General features: G+C 42.7%; 1 protein-coding gene across 1 annotated transcript; it reads left to right on the top strand.

Annotated features, from left to right (window-relative positions):
- Positions 1–8,307: 8,307 nt before the first annotated feature.
- Positions 8,308–17,026, top strand: aqp8b (aquaporin 8b; the record flags this gene model as incomplete). The annotated part of the gene is made up of 5 exons (XM_084460980.1): positions 8,308–8,597; positions 9,261–9,387; positions 15,736–15,950; positions 16,343–16,477; positions 16,984–17,026. 5 exons carry the CDS (start codon positions 8,308–8,310, stop codon positions 17,024–17,026), a joined length of 810 nt encoding a protein of 269 aa, XP_084317106.1.
- Positions 17,027–17,500: the final 474 nt, after the last annotated feature.

Raw genomic sequence — 17,500 nt, 5'->3', positions numbered from 1 at the left:
GGAGGGTTTAGAGGAGAGGGGAGAGGAGAGAGGGATGGAGGAGGAGTGTTTAGAGGAGAGGGGAGTGGAGAGAGGGATGGAGGAGGAGGGTTTAGAGGAGAGGGGAGAGGAGAGAGGGATGGGGGAGAGTTTAGAGGGAAGGGGAGTGGAGAGAGGGATGGAGGAGGAGGGTTTAGATGAGAGGGGAGAGGAGAGAGGGATGGAGGAGTGTTTAGAGGAGAGGGGAGTGGAGAGAGGGATGGAGGAGGGTTTAGAGGAGAGGGGAGAGGAGAGAGGGATGGAGGAGGAGTGTTTAGAGGAGAGGGGAGTGGAGAGAGGGATGGAGGAGGAGTGTTTAGAGGAGAGGGGAGTGGAGAGAGGGATGGAGGAGAGTTTAGAGGAGAGGGGAGTGGAGAGAGGGATGGGGGAGAGTTTAGAGGAGAGGGGAGAGGAGAGAGGGATGGAGGAGGAGGGTTTAGAGGAGAGGGGAGTGGAGAGAGGGATGGAGGAGGGTTTAGAGGAGAGGGGAGTGGAGAGAGGGATGGAGGAGGAGGGTTTAGAGGGAGAGGGGAGAGGAGAGAGGGATGGAGGAGTGTTTAGAGGAGAGGGGAATGGAGAGAGGGATGGGGGAGAGTTTAGAGGAGAGGGGAGTGGAGAGAGGGATGGAGGAGGAGGGTTTAGAGGGAGAGAGGGATGGAGGAGAGTTTAGAGGCTCTCAGAAGTGAGAGGAGAGGCCAGGGAGTGGGGGACTAGAGAGAGAGAGAGAGAGAGAGAGTGAGGGGGCATAGAGAGAGAGAGAGAGGGGGGCAAATAGAGAGAGAGAGACAGAGAGAGAGTGAGGGGGCAGAGAGAGAGGGGGGGCAGATAGAGAGAGACAGAGAGAGAGAGAGAGAGAGAGAGAGAGAGAGAATGGGAGAGGCCAGAGAGATAAGGTGTAAGCGGGAAAGAGATTGAGGGGGCAGAGAGAGCGAGAGAGAGAGAGATAGATAGGAGAGAGATAGAGAGCGAGAGAGATAGAGATAGAGAGGAGAGAGAGAGACCACAGAGATACAGTAGGTGTCAGGGGGCCTCGCAGAGGGACAGTGTGGAGAGGCACTCACTGCTGGATGAGAAAAAACAAGCAAGGTTGACAAAATAGTGAACCGGTTTATCCATCCTGTCGCCATAATAGCTGCACCGCGTGGCTGTCATACAACACAGGACCTAGATTTACAGTTCTGCTGAGATACGATGAAGATATAATGTAGGATAGGAGATATAATGTAGGATAGGAGATATAATGTAGGATAGGAGATATAATGTAGGATAGGAGATATAATGTAGGATAGGAGATATAATGTAGGATAGGAGATATAATGTAGGATAGTTGACTACCTAAACAAAACGGCCGCTTTTAGTAACAGGTTGACCCAACCCAACCGACACCGCCCACCGTGGCTCCCCGGGGGGCGGTCGGGAGATTCACAACAAGATGTGTTTTATTTTAACCATGCTCGGTTAACAATAACACTGGCATCAGCACTTTGAAGTCTAGTTTCCTAAGTCAATAGCGACTTTACAAGGTAACTAACATATAAGCCCACATGACTTGTTACAGTGTAACACAAAGTCAGTATAAACGGAGTTGTTTCATTTATAAACAGAGTTGTTTCATTTACCTTCCAACTGTTTGGTTGGCGAGCTGTTTCATGCGGTTAAATTGTTTCTTCATTTTCCGTCCCCCCTTTATCCGATATATTAGAAGAAGTTGATATTCCGGATAAGTGATCTTCTCCACCCGCAGGTCCGAAAGTTAGGTCGCTGCCATTGAATCACGGAAAAGGCGACGTCGATTAAACCAAAGCTTAAGAACTAAGTCGGTGAATAGTCATTCCAAAACTGTGTTTCTCTGCTTCCAGAAGAGTTGAAATTACAAGATAAAAGGATATCCTGATTTTTCTGGCCCCATTTCCCAGTTTGTAGGCTGATCTGACTGTGTTGAGAGGTGCTGTAGTCCAGTGAACGAGGAAGTGTTTTTACTTCCCTACTGTATGGCCTGGTGACATGTGATACCTTAGTAATACTACATGAAGCTTTGCTTGAATAGCGTGGATATACAAAGTCAAAAAAAGGTGTACAAATCCTATAAAGTTAATACTTTAATAATGTTTTTTATAGATGGCAGCTTACAGTGTGGTAGGGTCATTCATTCATTTAATTTTGAGCAGAGGCAAGAATATATTAGCAGTCAATTGCATTGTTTCTCCAAAATAAATCAAATAAATGATAAATGAAGCCACAAAGAGAAAAATGAACTGATGAATAAGATCTGTATAATGTTTATTCTCAGCAATCATCTGATTGTTTAATTCTATTAAAAGATGTAGCGACTCTAGCCTACTCGTTATTGGCTGGAAGCAGATGTGATGGTGGACAGGTTTACCTGGAGCTCAATGCTGTGTTCTGCTGCTACCTTGTGGCTGTTTGTGCATCTCGGCTTCCGATTGGATACAACCACTACGGAAGAGCATTAGGGCCAACAGCGGAGGTTTTTGAGTTTCTGAGTTTAAAGTCAGAAATTCTGACTTTTTTCTCAGAAGTTATTTCTGACTTTTTTTCTCAGAAATTCTGACTTTTTTTCTCAGAAATTCTGACTTTAATCTCAGAAGTTATTTCTGACTTTTTTCTCTGAAATTCTGACTTTAAACTCAGAAATTCTTAGTTTTTTTCTCAGAAATTCTGACTTGAATCTCAGAAATTCTGACTTTAATCTCAGAGAAATAATGACTTTAATCTCAGAAATTCTGACTTTAATCTCAGAAGTTATTTCGGACTTCTGTCTCAGAAATTCTGACTTTAAACTCAGTAGCTTAAAAAATAATAAACTCAGTTGTTGGCCCTAATGCTCTTCCGTCCAACCACTGAGTCATCAGAGTGTGTGGTGAGATCTATTAATACATCCATGGGTGAGATGCTACAATGGCATTCAATACACAAGAAGACACAGACCATTTCCAAAAAAGAGATAAATAAAATATACAGACAATTAGCCTATGTCTAGGAGATTCTGCATAGCAACATTGTTGTATGACATAGTAGCCTAGGTATCCTACTTTTAGTCTTTCGTCCGTCACACATGTACCAGAGTCCACCACATGGGGGCGCTCGCCACAATTAATTTCCCCATAGCCAAATAGACTGCATTTTACTTGCACATAAAACAAAAACTTTGCTTGGTGTCTTAGTAAAAGTAGCCTGTGGTCTCTTGTATACGGAAGCCCGTCAACTTTTTTTGGTTTAAAAGAGGTGGTCAATAAAGACCCTTGAGGTCCAGACAGTTTTGAAGGAGTTAGAAGCTCTTCTGGTTCTTCTAAATGTCAGGTCAGCTTTATTGTCACATCACCTCTATAGTGTAGGACTACAAGTGAATTCAACTCTTAGGTGCAAGTCCTTCAATGCGCAATTACAATAAAGCATAGTAAAAAGTTAGAAGCAGCATAGGAAAATGTATACATATAGTAAAATAAAATAAAAAATAAAAAAAGTATTTTATTTTAAAATAAAATAAAAAGTAACATATAAAAGATATACAGACATAATATAGGCTACATACCCTGAGGACATAGTAGACATGGTATATATACTTTGTAGACAGACGGCCTACATACTGTAACTGTACATGGCCTATAACTACACAGAAGATATGTTCGAGATTGAAGATCTGTTCATTAGCCATGTATATAGTTCACACATACTAGAACTTCAACTAGGGTTAAGGCATAGGCATGTAGGTTAAGGCATGTTGCAGACGACATAGGACAAAAACAGTACAATGTATGTTATGGACATAAACGGACTCGAAATCTCAAGCCTCTCAGTGATATAGTGGGTTAAGCAACCGACTCCCATGCGGGAGATACGAGTTCAATCCCCAGTTGGTGACTAATCTGTCTGACAACTAACTGACTAACTGCCACAACATCTCTATCCTTTCATCCTCTCTGCCCTCTTTTTGTGCGTGGCTGTAAGCCAGCACATAGTATAGCGTTTGTCTAGTTATCACTCCCTCCGTTACTGCGGACAATGTTGACCTGCATTTCTCTGTTGGCACCACAAGAGGCAGTAGTCCCAGCACACCGAAATCAAGAAGGACACCAAAATCAATCCATAGGTCTCCACTGCACAAGTAACTTGAAAGAGGATTTACTCCCAGCACCACAACAGTGTGAGAGTGTGCATGTTGGTATTTTCACTTGAGGTTTCCTGGATTGAAAGAAAGAGCTCAGAGGCTCTTCTACTTTTCACACAAAAAGTTTAGAGTTCTGGGAGTTAAATACTATGCACCTAAAATTACACTTAAAATATTTAATATTCAAGAAAATATCACGATTCCACTCCTTCATTACCACAAAGGAACATGCATCATGGGTGGGGGACAACATGTTTATTATGCACTTGTCGTGACATTAACACTGCTATAGTTTTACAGTTGACAAAAATAATAGTAATTCTTAACAGTAATTCTTCTGTAATATTCCACTGTTGGACCCAGTGAGAGAGTTCTGGCTCATGACAAGCTTCAATAATGCCCATGGTATTTACAAGTGATTGAACGAGCTCTTTCAGACAGAACCCTGCTTTGAGAAAGGCGTTATCTGATAGCATCTTATCTATATGACAAGCTCTAACCATCGACGCTGATTGAAACGGCCGAGCAGGTAATCCCTGACGGTCAATAGATAATCTATTTGAGAAGCGGTCCCGTTTCCAGACTTGTTTGAACAAATGAAGATTGGGAAGATGGGCAGTTTAGCGAGAGACTGATTATGTGGTCTGTGGAGATGGTTTGTGATTAGACGGGTCATGTGGTGGTTTATCGTGTCAGTCGGTGGTACTAAAGCCCCCAGGTCTGCCCTCTGTCGCCAGGGGAGACGGGGTTAAAGGGCAACCAGAGTGGTCCAGAACCAGAACCTGATCCATCCCAAGCACGGCCCCTGAGTCTTTTACCTGATGGCAGATGGGATAGATGCACACATGTGATTCCTTTCTGGGGTCCACGTCATGAAAACATGACGTTTTTCTCTCTTTCATTCATTTCGTGTATATTGACCTTCACGGATCAGTCCATAGTAATAACAAGGGCTAACTTCTAATCTGTCGGTCCGTTAACTATTAACTAAAACTCTGGCCCGAGCCATGGCCCAGAAATGTGGCTTCTCCACAGCGAGATAAGGAGCCACGCGTCACGGTCGGTGCTTCCCCGTTCACCCATACTTTCTCTCAGCCAACCTGGCTTAATAAAGATAATGGTAATATCGAATATTGTTAATATGGAGTATTGTTTATATGAATCGACAGAATCCGGAGTAGAAGTACCTACCGGTCAGCTCAAACGCTAGGACTTCTGGGTAGTTATATCACATGAAACATTTCTATGATCATTATTCTGGAAATGTTTTTAAAAGAAAATCTGTGGAGAAATGTGCACCTTTTTTAATTTTATTATCATTAGATTCAAAATTAGATTCAACTTTATTGTCACAAAGTACAAGTACAGGGACAATAGAAGGCATTTTAGCATCTAACCAGTTGTGTGAAAGAAGCAGAAAAGTGCAATGCAATGTAATATATAGTACACAGTAGGCTATATATGAAATATTATAGAAAGCTAAGCTATATACAGTATGAACCGCGTTGACAGGATGAACAGTATGAACAGAGTGAGATGAGTACACTAAGATATATACTCTACTAGTAAATATATACTATCTACGTTAATATATACAGTATACAACAGATATATATATATAAAAATGTGCATACACATGGCTTTTGAGGATAAAATTGTGCAGTCTAGCTGAAAATAAAAGGAGATGGATAAACAAATGGATAATGCTTAAATATTAATAAGCAACAGCTCAGAAAGTCCAAAGTCTGAAGTTAAAGTTAAAATGTATTAATAATGGTTTAGATTGTTCCTTGAAGAAATTTGCTATCACTTTCTTTCACTCGTAGATACATTCACACCGACACAATTTTTGTATATGAAGCTTTATTGTTTCATCCTTAAATGGTAAATGGTAAATGGACTGCACTTATATAGCGCTTTTCCACCTTAGCAGCACTCAAAGCGCTTTACAATGGCCTCTCATTCACCCATTCACACACACACTCACACACCAATGGCGGTAGCTGCCATGCAAGGTGCTAACCTGCTCATTGGGAGCAATTTGGGGTTAGGTGTCTTGCTCAAGGACACTTCGACATGTGGACAGTCGGAGCTGGGATTCGAACCACTGACCCTTCATTGAACGACCCGCTCTACCAACTGAGCTACAGCCGCCCCCCTTAAATATCAAGGACACACAAGTGTTTGAGGAATGAGAGTGACGTCACGGCGGGTCACTAATGTTGACTGAGTGTTTTTGAATGTGCGGAAATATGCACAGTGACACTTGGAAACACCTACAGTACGTAAGAAAATTACCCCGAGATAAACTGCTCGCATGAAAGATATGAGAAAGCTGATAGTGTTCTTACTGTTGAATACTGTTCATACTGTATACCACAGCTTTCTCATATCTCTCATATTCTCTATATATTATATTTACATACTATAGGCTGTATATATTATACACTATCGTCTGTATGTACATTACACTGCACTGTTGTTTGCTGTTCTTTCACACTGGTTACATACTAAACTGCTTTTTCCTCTCCCAGTACTTGAGCAATGACAATAAAGTTGAATCTATCTAATCTAATCTAATGTATCCATATTTCATCATCACACCTACGCAACACTTCCCACTAAAGTAAAGATTAAGACAAACAAGATGGAGGTGGATGACTCCATATCAAGTGTTCAACAAAGGGGATCAACAATGAAGCTATTATTTTACAGTTGATCAAAAAAGCTATAAAGTGTCAAGATATTTATTACCATTACTGGGATGCTGTGAATATGAGATACAATAGGAAGGATAGAAGCTTACTTTAATCTTATATACAAATAAGAAATATGATTCATATGACACATACCAATCAATGGGATTACAGTAAAACCGTAGCAAAAAACTGCTTTTCGTTGTTTAGTCAGAGCATGGAATGAGCTTCATGAGACGTCCCGACTGGATGCCTTCGTCTGATTGGTTAACTTCTCAGGTGAGATGGGTAAGTTTGAGGTCGAGGTCTGCGTGTTTTGAATAGTGTTGTCACGGCCTTTGTCAGCTTGAGTGTGCAAAGTGTAGCGTATTGGTGTAAACAGTTGTCTATAGTTTTATGATCTTTTATGGGTTTATGCTTTTAGTCAGGGCCACCGTATGAATGTTTGTAACTAGGGCACCATCAAAAATGAGACCTTTGTCTCAATGTGTTACCCTGAATAAACAAGTCAAGATTTCTTAGTCACGTGTAATGTACGTGTACAATTACAGTGAAATGTTGCTGTCGATGCAAATTACAAATTTACAAGTTACAAATTTACAAATTACACTAAGGTTAATTTGGTTAATAAGGTTAAACAAAGGTTAAATAAATACTGGAGGATTAAATTTTACATGCTCAAGTAAGCTGGTAATTATCTGGTATTTGCCATGTAGCCTATACTGTACTTTTCTTTCCCTCCATTTTGTCATGTACTTTCTTGGTACATACCAACTGTTGACAGTGTAATGAGTATATTGATTCATTTCAGTTACACTGATAATCAGCAGGTCGATGGGCCCCAAGCTATTGGAAGGCATCCCGCTTCACCAAGACACTCATCTTTATCTTTATAGTGTCTACGAGAGCCCTGCAAGACCCTAAAACTGAGATAACCTCTCCCCAGAGAAGTGACCATTCACCTGGAACACATATGGTCGGCCGAGGCGCGTTGCGTGAGGTAACGTTTCACCGGGTCAATTTCATCCATTTTAAATAAACGCGGTAAATCTGTGTCATCCTCTGTCTGTCGATGAATGGCTTCCATGTCCGAGTTCCAGTCCGTTCATCCTACCCGAATACTGTTTTCAAGGATTTTTTCACGACTCGGGCGTAATTCCTGGTAATTCCTATTCAGGTGTAATTCCTGGAAAAGAGAGAGAATTTCTTTTGGCTCTACTTTCTTTCCATGCTAGCGCCTCAGTGCCCTTCCTCCCTCCCTCCCACCTCCTCCCTCCCTCCCTCCCCTCCCTCCCACCTCCTCCCTCCCCTCCCTCCCACCTCCTCCCCCCCCTCCCTCCCACCTCCTCCCTCCCCTCCCTCCCACATCCTCCCCCCGCCTTATCAGCTCCTACGTGTGAGATCTGGATATGAGCGCGCTCAACCCACCGGCTCCTCACCTTCCGACTCAGCGGCCCTGCAGACATGACCATGAGCGAGTCCAAGACCGAGCTTTGTGACCTGTCCACGGTGGACGTCAGTATCGTCCAGCTGGAGAAAGAGGCCGCCGACCACGCCGACGGCCCCGGGGGATGGACGCGCGCGTTCGAGCGCTACTTCCAGCCGTGTCTGGCGGAGCTGCTGGGCTCGGCCCTGTTCATCATGGTGGGGTGCCTGTCCGTCATCGAGAACACGGAGGGGACAGGAAGGCTGCAGCCGGCCCTGGCGCATGGCCTGGCGCTGGGCATCGTGATCGCCGTGCTGGGGGAGATCAGGTAGGGCTCCGGGGAGAGGGGACGGAGGGTGGGAGGGTGCTGGTGGTACTATGACCAAAGTTGCTGATATGCTCAAGATGAAGTCCCCTTTACAGCACTGAATCAATCAGAAGTTGTTGTGATATAGTATGTGATGATGGTTTGTTTTTCAAATTAACCTAGATCTACTTCTTCTGTTGGACAGGGCTTTAAAATTGGAGAAGAGGGTAGATTAGATTTAAAGAGGAGAAGAGTGTAAAATTAATATTGGATTAAAGTTGGAGAAGAGTGTAGATTAATCTTGGATAAAGGGAAGAGTGTAGATTCATCTCAGATTAAAGTTGCAGAAGAGTGTAGATTAATACTGGATTAAAGTTCGAGAAGAATGTAAATTAATCTTGGATTAAAGTTGGAGAAGAGCGTAGATTAATCTTGGATTAAAGTTGGAGAAGAGCGTAGATTTATCTTGGATTACTGATGAAGCACTGAAGTTATTTGCTGTGTTTCTATGTTAAAAAATAGATCATTAAGATGCTAGCAGCAATTCTATGATCCGGATTTATTGTGTTACGATATGAGACTTTGTAACCCTTTACCTGTACAGATACGAACACTTTTATTGATGCTTATTCAAGATTGCAGAGATCATAATCGTCTTTGATGACCCATGTCTTGTCCCTGCAGCGGGGGTCATTTCAACCCCGCGGTGTCCGTGTCCGTCGTCCTCATCGGAGGACTCAACAAGTTCCTGCTTGTCCCCTACATCCTGGCCCAGATGTGTGGAGGTCTGATAGGAGCAGGACTGGCCAAGGTGAGCAGTCCTCCATCTACCGCTCCACACACCACTCTCTGTATCATCGTAGTAGGACTTACTCTGTAGATAAACATAGATAAAAGGCAGTTAAACGGGAAGATAAAAATATGTCTGGCCATTGACACTTTTTATTTTTTAGATTAGATTCAACTTTATTGTCATTGTACAGAGTACAAGAGCTTGGATAACAGAATGCAGTTTAGCATCCAACCAGAAGTGTGAAAGAAGTAGTAAAGTACAGTGTAATATACAGTATTGATTGATTGATTGATTGATTGGGAAAAAGTACAAAGAAACAGTACATCCCAGAGGATAGCATGATAAAAGCATACTTAGACACTTGTTTACAACATGGTCCTCGATGGTGGACATAACAAAACAAAAACAAAACAAAAACATTCACAAGAACATACATAAAACAGTCAATACAGTTCCACCCACATTCACTAAAACATACTATGTATGGATGCATATATATATATATATATATATATATATATATGCGTATATATAATATAAAATATGAGAGATAGGAAAAGCTTAGGTATAAACAGTATTGAATGAACAATATGAACAGAGTTATACCTGAGTGCATCAGGTATAAACACTAAAGTCTACAGTCGTACATTTGTATTACATCACATTAAATGACTGCAATGTAATATAAATATGAATACACCAGAGAAAATATAACTAGTAGTGGTATAAATAATATGAGTCCTGAATAAAGTGCTGTGTAGGCTGCGGAGGTAGAGTCGTGATTCGCTGTCCCACTAGAAAGTGGGCTGGGGTCAGTGGGGATGGCTCATTACAGTCTGTGTGAAGAAAGGTTAGAGGTCTGGAGTTTACGACAGCTTCTACTTCTGTAAGCAATGTCTGCAGCTCTTCAAAGGACAGGAACGCCTTCCCCATCACCTTCCGTAGACAGACCTTTACTGACCTTACTAGTCGTTCCCACATCCCGCCCTGCCAAGCGGCTCTCTCCACAATGTATCTCCATTTTATCCCTTTTCCGGAGAGGAAATCTTGTGTCTTTTTGTCCTTCATTAAAGTCCACATAGCTTGCAAATCTTTGTCGGCTCGTTTGAATGTCTTTGCGTTATCCGAGTATATAGTTGTGCAAATTCCCCGTCTGGCTATGAATCTCCTAAAAGCTAAGAGAAACGTATCTGTACTGAGGTCTGACACCAACTCTAAATGAACTGCCCGTGTCACTGCACATGTAAATAATGCAACATATGCTTTTCGATGGTGTGGTTTTACAAATAATGGGCCAGCGAAATCTACCCCTGTCACTTCAAACGGTTGGGCTTCCGTTATTCTCTCTCTGGGTAATGGTGCGGTGCATTGCTGGCCTGGCTTGACTCGGGTTTTACGACAAATTAGACAGCGTTGTATAGTCCCTTTGGTCACCTGCCTACCCTTCACTACCCAATATCTTTCTCGCACTTGCATAAGTGTGTCCTGTAATCCGGAGTGCAATACTTCATCGTGCGCTCTGGAGAGGACAAGTTGAGAGAATGCGTCTTTGCCACACAATATGACAGGGTGGTTTTGTGCATACGTCCAGTTGCTCTCTTGTAGTCTTCCTCCGACGCGTAAAACTCCTGATTCGTCAAGGAAAGGTTTCAAGCTCATCAATTTTGAATTTTTGTCTGCCTCCTTTTCGTTTCTCAAGGACTGGATTTCTTTTCCAAAGCTCTCATTTTGTGATGTCTGGATCCAGTACATTTCCGCGCAGTGGATTTCCTCTGAAATGAGCGGGCCCGTTCTCTTGTCACCAAGCTTTCTCACATTGTGTATAAACCGCATTATCCAGGCAGTGACGCGTAAGGCTCGTGTCAATTTGCTGAACCGGCTCAGTTCCATCAACGCAGGCTGGGTTGACAGTGTGTGTGTCTGCTGTGTGTGAACTGTTACCTCCTCACTTTCCTCCTCGTTCTCTTTTTCTAGCACACAGTGCGTTTGCTCCTCCGTGCCATCCTTATCCTTATCGCGCAACCATGTAGGCCCTCTCCACCACAATGCATCATCTCCAAGGGCACGCATGCTGTTGCCACGGGTGCCACGGTCCGCTGGATTTTCGTTTCCTTTGCAATGCCTCCAGTTCTCAGGCAGAGTCAAATTCTGAATTTCTATAACTCTGTTCTGGACGAAAGGCTTCCACTGTTTTGCTCTGCTCTTTATCCAGTGGAGAGTGATCATGGAGTCAGTCCAGTAGAACGCATTGACATCAGTCATGTTCAGATGTTTGATTAGATAGCTTCCTAGTCTAGCTCCTATTAAAGCCCCCATTAATTCGAGTCTTGGTAAAGTCATTCTTTTCAGCGGTGCTACTTTAGTCTTTGCTGCGATCAGGCTTGTTGTGCTTTCTCCGCGCCCATCGGTCGTGCACATGTAGGCTACAGCACAGTACGCACGTTCACTTGAATCACAGAATATGTGCAATTGTTGCTTTGTGAGGGGTTCCTGTAATTCTGAGGCATAAAACCTGTTAATGGATATTGATTGCACATCAGGTAATTCCGCGCACCACTGTTGCCAATTTCTAGACAGTTCATCCGGGAGCTCTTCGTCCCATTCAAGGCCTTGTTCCCACATCAGCTGGAATAGGCATTTCACTCTGATACTGAATGGCGATAAGAAGCCCATTGGATCAAATATGTGTGCAGCTGACTGCAGTACTACTCTCTTAGTGCCCTTTTTATTTTTTACAAAATCCATCAACTCTGTCATATCAAAGACAAAATCATCTGGCTTGGTACGCCAGGTTAAACCTAAGACTTTCAGTGGCGTTTGGCTTTTGATGTTCACCGGTTCATTTGTCATTCCGTGTGTCCACTCCTTTCTCAATTCATCAGAGTTCGTTGTCCATTTACACAAGTCCATAGCTGCAGTGGACATGATTTCTTTAGCTGTCTGAGTCAAATCTAAAGCCTCTTTTACTGTTCGCGCGCCACTTATAAAATCATCTACATAAAGACACTCGTCTATTATTTTAGTCACTTCTGGATGTTGGCACTCAAATTTTTTAAGATGGTGTCTAATAGTCGCGGCTAGTAGGAATGGACTAGAGGACACTCCAAAAGGAACTCTTGTCATCCTCAATATGCAAATGTCATTCATTGACACTGGGGTTTTCGTTGTCCAGAGAAATCTTAGCACATCTCTGTCATTTTCCTTTAGTGAGATTTGGAGAAATGCTTTACTGATGTCAGCCATTAGTGCTACTCTGTGCTGTCGGAATTTGACAAGAACACTCAACAGGTCGGGGTTCAGATTTGGGCCTGTAAGTAAGCACTCGTTTAACGAAAGGCTGTCCTTTACATACGAAGACGCATCAAATACAACTCTAAGCTTAGTTGTGGTTCTTTGCTCTCTCACTATGGCATGATGAGGTAAATAGTAAATACGGTTGTCAGAAGATCTAGACTGCACTATTTCTACTATGCCCTCTGCCAAGTACTCTTGGATGACGTCATTATATCTGTGGTACAGTGTTGGATTGCTTTGCAATTTTCTTACCAACTGTGAGAATCTTTTTTCTGCTGTGCCATAGTTGTCTTCAATTGTCACTTGGTCGTTTTTCCATGGTAGGCGCACTTCATATCTGTCGTTGTCATATTTCACAGTCTCTTCAAACTTGCGCAGGGCCTCTGTGCTCTGTTCCTTTTCCATTGTCACTCCAATAGATTCCGTTTCCCAGAACATGCGCAACTGGTGTGAGTTCTTGGTCTTCTCCTATACTCACGTGCATTGTTCCAACTTCCAGAGGTTCAGTAACATTCATCAGTGTGGAAACAGTTCCTTGCACTAGCCAGCCAAACTTGCTCTCCAGCATTACCAGTGCGTCATTCAGTCTCTCCATGCGTCCTGTTACTATTTTCCAGTAATGATCACCTCCGATCAATATTCCAATGTCCTTCGTTTCCATTCCCATCACTGGGACATCAGCAAGTTGTAATCCCTTTTCATGCAGTGTTCTTCTCATGTTTTCATCCACTACTTTCAGGTTGGTTGCTGTGCTGACTTGTGGCGTCTCCAAGAACTCCAATTCCACAGTTTGGTTTGTTTTGAGATTACGCAGATCTGCTCTGACTCTTCTACAGGTTATTCTCTTAGGGGTTGCTGAACCGAATGTGTGCAGGTTTAGTTTCTCTTCACCCACTACTGGTAGGTTTAGAGCTTTGGAGATATCCTCTCTAATAAAACTTCGCTGGCTCCCTCCGTCCAACAAGCACCTCACAATCTGGCTTTGTTTGTGTGTCTCTATCCATACGGTAGCAGTCTGTAATAAAACGGTTGATCTGCTATTCTCAGAAGTATGCTGAGATATGGCTTGAACAGTATCGACTACAGGGGTTTTATTTTGGGTGGTTTTATATAACATCTGACTGCACACTGTTTTGTGGTGTTTGTTGCCACATTCATCGCAGGTTATTCCATGCGCTCTACAATTACGTGCGAGGTGTTTTGCCCCTAAACAAACATAACATCGGCCCATTCTCCTGAGTTTGTCTCGTCTTATCTCAACAGTGAACTGGACACAGTCTTTGGATTTGTGATCGTTTCTGTTGCAGAATATGCATGTCTTTTCTTCCGCGTTTGCGGTGTGGAACGCGGCTGTGGACGCGGTTGGGTTTGATGAGCGTCTGCTGCTACTGCGTCTTTCCCAGGCTTTGTCTCTGTGCTGAGTGGGCGTGGCCGGTGTTGTAGGCTCCTTTCTCTGGATCAGGTCCACTGTTCTTCCCCTACTCTCGACCTCCCGTTTCACATAGTCCATTAATTCCTTCACTTTCAGCACTGATCCTTCATCCATTTTACGCGTAAACTCAAGGGTTATTTCTTCGGGGATCATCTTCATGAGTATTGGGCAAAGTAAACTTCCATATGAGTCAGCAACTACCCCTATGGCATCTAAATTTCTCACATGTACCTCGCATTCATCGTATAGTTGTCTTAACGCGGAAACATCCATTTGCTTTTCTAACGGGGTTCAGATTAAGCAGTTTATTCATGGTTATGGCATTGTCATAGTTCGCTGCCGACAGAGACAATCCCGCAACTGCATTTGCTGCTGTACCACTGAGCAATGATTTTAAATAATTAAATTTGTCCGGTATGCTCAGTTTTGGGTTATCATGTATAGCTGACTCATACTGGTTCCAAAAGCTTTGCCATGCACTTACATCTCCGGAGAAGCGTTCAATGACGAGTTTGGGAAGTTTAACGGAGTGGGCGTTTCCCCCTCCCCCCGTTCCACTCGCAGAGTGACTGGAATTGTTTGCTGCGTCAACTTTGTCCAGCATTCGTTTGGCCCGAGATTTCCTCTGTATGATTCCGTCCGTATATTCCATGGCAGCAGTCACCTCGTCCTCTAAATCCTCCTCCTCAGTCACAGCTTCAATGTCCCGGTCATGTTCCCTCAATGAGCTTTCCTTCAGGATCAGCTGTTCCATGCAGACCTCCAGGTCCTCCAGGGGTGGTGGGTCTGTCTGCATTAGTCCGTCCATCTTGGTCAGCAGCTTGGTTGTAGAGGTCCGGACTGCGCCTCTGATCCTCCTCAGTCTTGATGGATCCACTTTTTCCATCTTTCCAGCACTTGTTCTACTGCAATACAGTCCACAATATTCCAAACAATCCTATTCCCTTTTCCCTGGTTTCGGCACCACTTTTAAATCCTGAATAAAGTGCTGGAATCCGATTTCTTTGCTTCGACTGAAGATTTTATTTTCATACAAGAAGTATCACCATCTCTCTTGCCCAACAACAGGCAGCAGTATGAACTGAACTAAAATAGCACACCCCAACTCCAACCCACAATCAGTTGACTCTCACAGGTGTGAAAACAATCATTCAATAATTCAATTAGCAATGGTGACACGCAGCCACAATGGCTCAAGAATGTAGGCTCACTGTGGGCTACTGCTTTCAAATTATAAACATAAATAATTCCATCAACATAAATCAAGACCATTTTCTGTAAGCCAAAAAACAAATTATACATAAATTTTCTATTTAACCAAAAATAGTCTCAACATGAGGTGGAAACATGCATTTGACACTTATCTTTGTTCCACATTCCACAGTTATCTTTACCCAGAATGCACCTCTGCTATACATCATAGTAGCTTCTCTGTATGCTATCTATCTATCTATCCATCTATCTATCTATCTATCTATCTATCTATCTATCTATCTATCTATCTATCTATCTATCTACTGTATTTATCTATCCAAAACTGAAATTTTGCCTCCGTAACCTAAGTCCAAAATGAATGGAGGTGAATGGAGATGAATGGATGAATGAATGTTTCACGCAGTGTCGTTTGATTCGCTCCCCAGGCCATCTCCCCTGCGGAGAACTATGCCAACGCCATGGGGGCAGCGTTTAACACGGTGCAGACGGACACGCAGATGGGCCCGGCTACGCTGGCCGAGGGGGTCATGACCCTGTTCCTCACCATGGTGGTGTGTATGGGAGCCGTAAACAAGCGCACCCGCAGCCTGCTGGCCCCTCTCTGCATCGGGCTGACCGTGACTGCAGACATACTGGCTGGGTAAGGACCAACGTTATAATAGTTTTGCTTTTTTCATTAGTTTTTATTTTTATATCGTTTTAACTTTTTGTTTTCAATTTCAGTTTAGTTTTGATTAGTTTTAAAGCAGGTTTGCTAGTTTAGTTTATTTTTTTATTTTTTGAAAATGCTTAGTTTTAGTTTTGTTTTTTTTTAAACTGTAGGCTACTGTAAGGACTGTAGCCCCCCAATTCCAACCCTTGATGCTGAGTGCCAAGCAGGGAGGTAATGGGCCCCATTTTTATAGTCTTTGGTATGACCCGGCCGGGGATCGAACCCAGAACCTCCCAGTCTCTGGGCAGACGCCACAAAAGCACTTTGAATTGACTTGTTTCTGAAATGTGCCATACAAATAACCTGGCCTTGCCTCACAGGGGAGCCGTGTCCGGGGCGTGTATGAACCCGGCGAGAGCCTTCGGCCCGGCTGTGCTGGCCGACTATTGGACCTACCACTGGATCTACTGGGTCGGACCCATGGCCGGGGCGGTACTGACGGGCAGCATCATCAGGTACAGGTCGCGGCGCTGTCCACTGAACGTGTCTGTCCCATACATCTGACTAGTATTAAACATACTTTTGGTTTTAGATGCGGACACCTTACTTTCATTTATAGTTGAAATGTCAGTGAATACAGCATCAAACTGAACAGTGTCAGACTGTACAACATCAATTGGAAACAATCTCATGATAGTTTTATATGTATCGTTTTTAAAGTAGTGCAATTTCATAACCCAAGCTGCCGGAGATGTGTTGTACTCTGATAATGAAAATGAACATGAACCACATACCTTCAGTTCAGCAATAGGATGGAAACTCACAAAGTTGACCTCAAAACTGTTTTTTCTACCTAGTTTTCACAAAATATTTTGTTTATCTTTATTGTGCTGTTACTGTGTGCTGTTGTTGTCTGAGATCTTTCAAGACAACTGTTCTAGTTTCTTTAATGTTAGTTATCATGACGTTAATGTTCCCATCATGTTTTAGTTTTCATCATGTTTTTCTCTCACTTTTTCAGATTGCTGCTTGGCGATGAGAAAATACGTGTTCTTTTGAGGTGATGAAGTTCCTGAACCAATCCAAACTATTCGCATAAATTATATTTTTTTGTTTTTTTGTTGTACTGTATAGCTACTTTTTATGTGTCAATTTTGAAAATAATGTTATTGGTTCAATTTCAGTGTTTTGCTTTAAATGTATCATTCAATGTCTTGGTTTTGTACAAATTATAAATTACTTGTTGCTATGTAACATACCAAATATCCAGTAATTAAAAGAAAATGTCTCTTCAAAAGCAAAGACTCATCTTTGGCAAAACCATACCAATGACATGTATTTGACATTTCACACTGGAGTAGGCTACACATTCTGATATTTCCCATATCATTCAAATTAATTTAATTAATAGTAATTTGTCCCCATCTATTCTGAGTCCATCTTCATCAATGAAAACATAGATAGATGTGAAAGTCCAAAGATCTACAGTATACAGTAACACAAGGCCAGAAGCCGTCCTCCACTAGAGGGTGAAGAAG

The sequence above is a fragment of the Borostomias antarcticus genome (genome assembly GCF_949987555.1).
Source record: "Borostomias antarcticus genome assembly, chromosome: 35".
Lineage (NCBI taxonomy): Eukaryota > Metazoa > Chordata > Actinopteri > Stomiiformes > Stomiidae > Borostomias > Borostomias antarcticus.
This window is presented reverse-complemented; position numbering and strand designations above follow the sequence as displayed.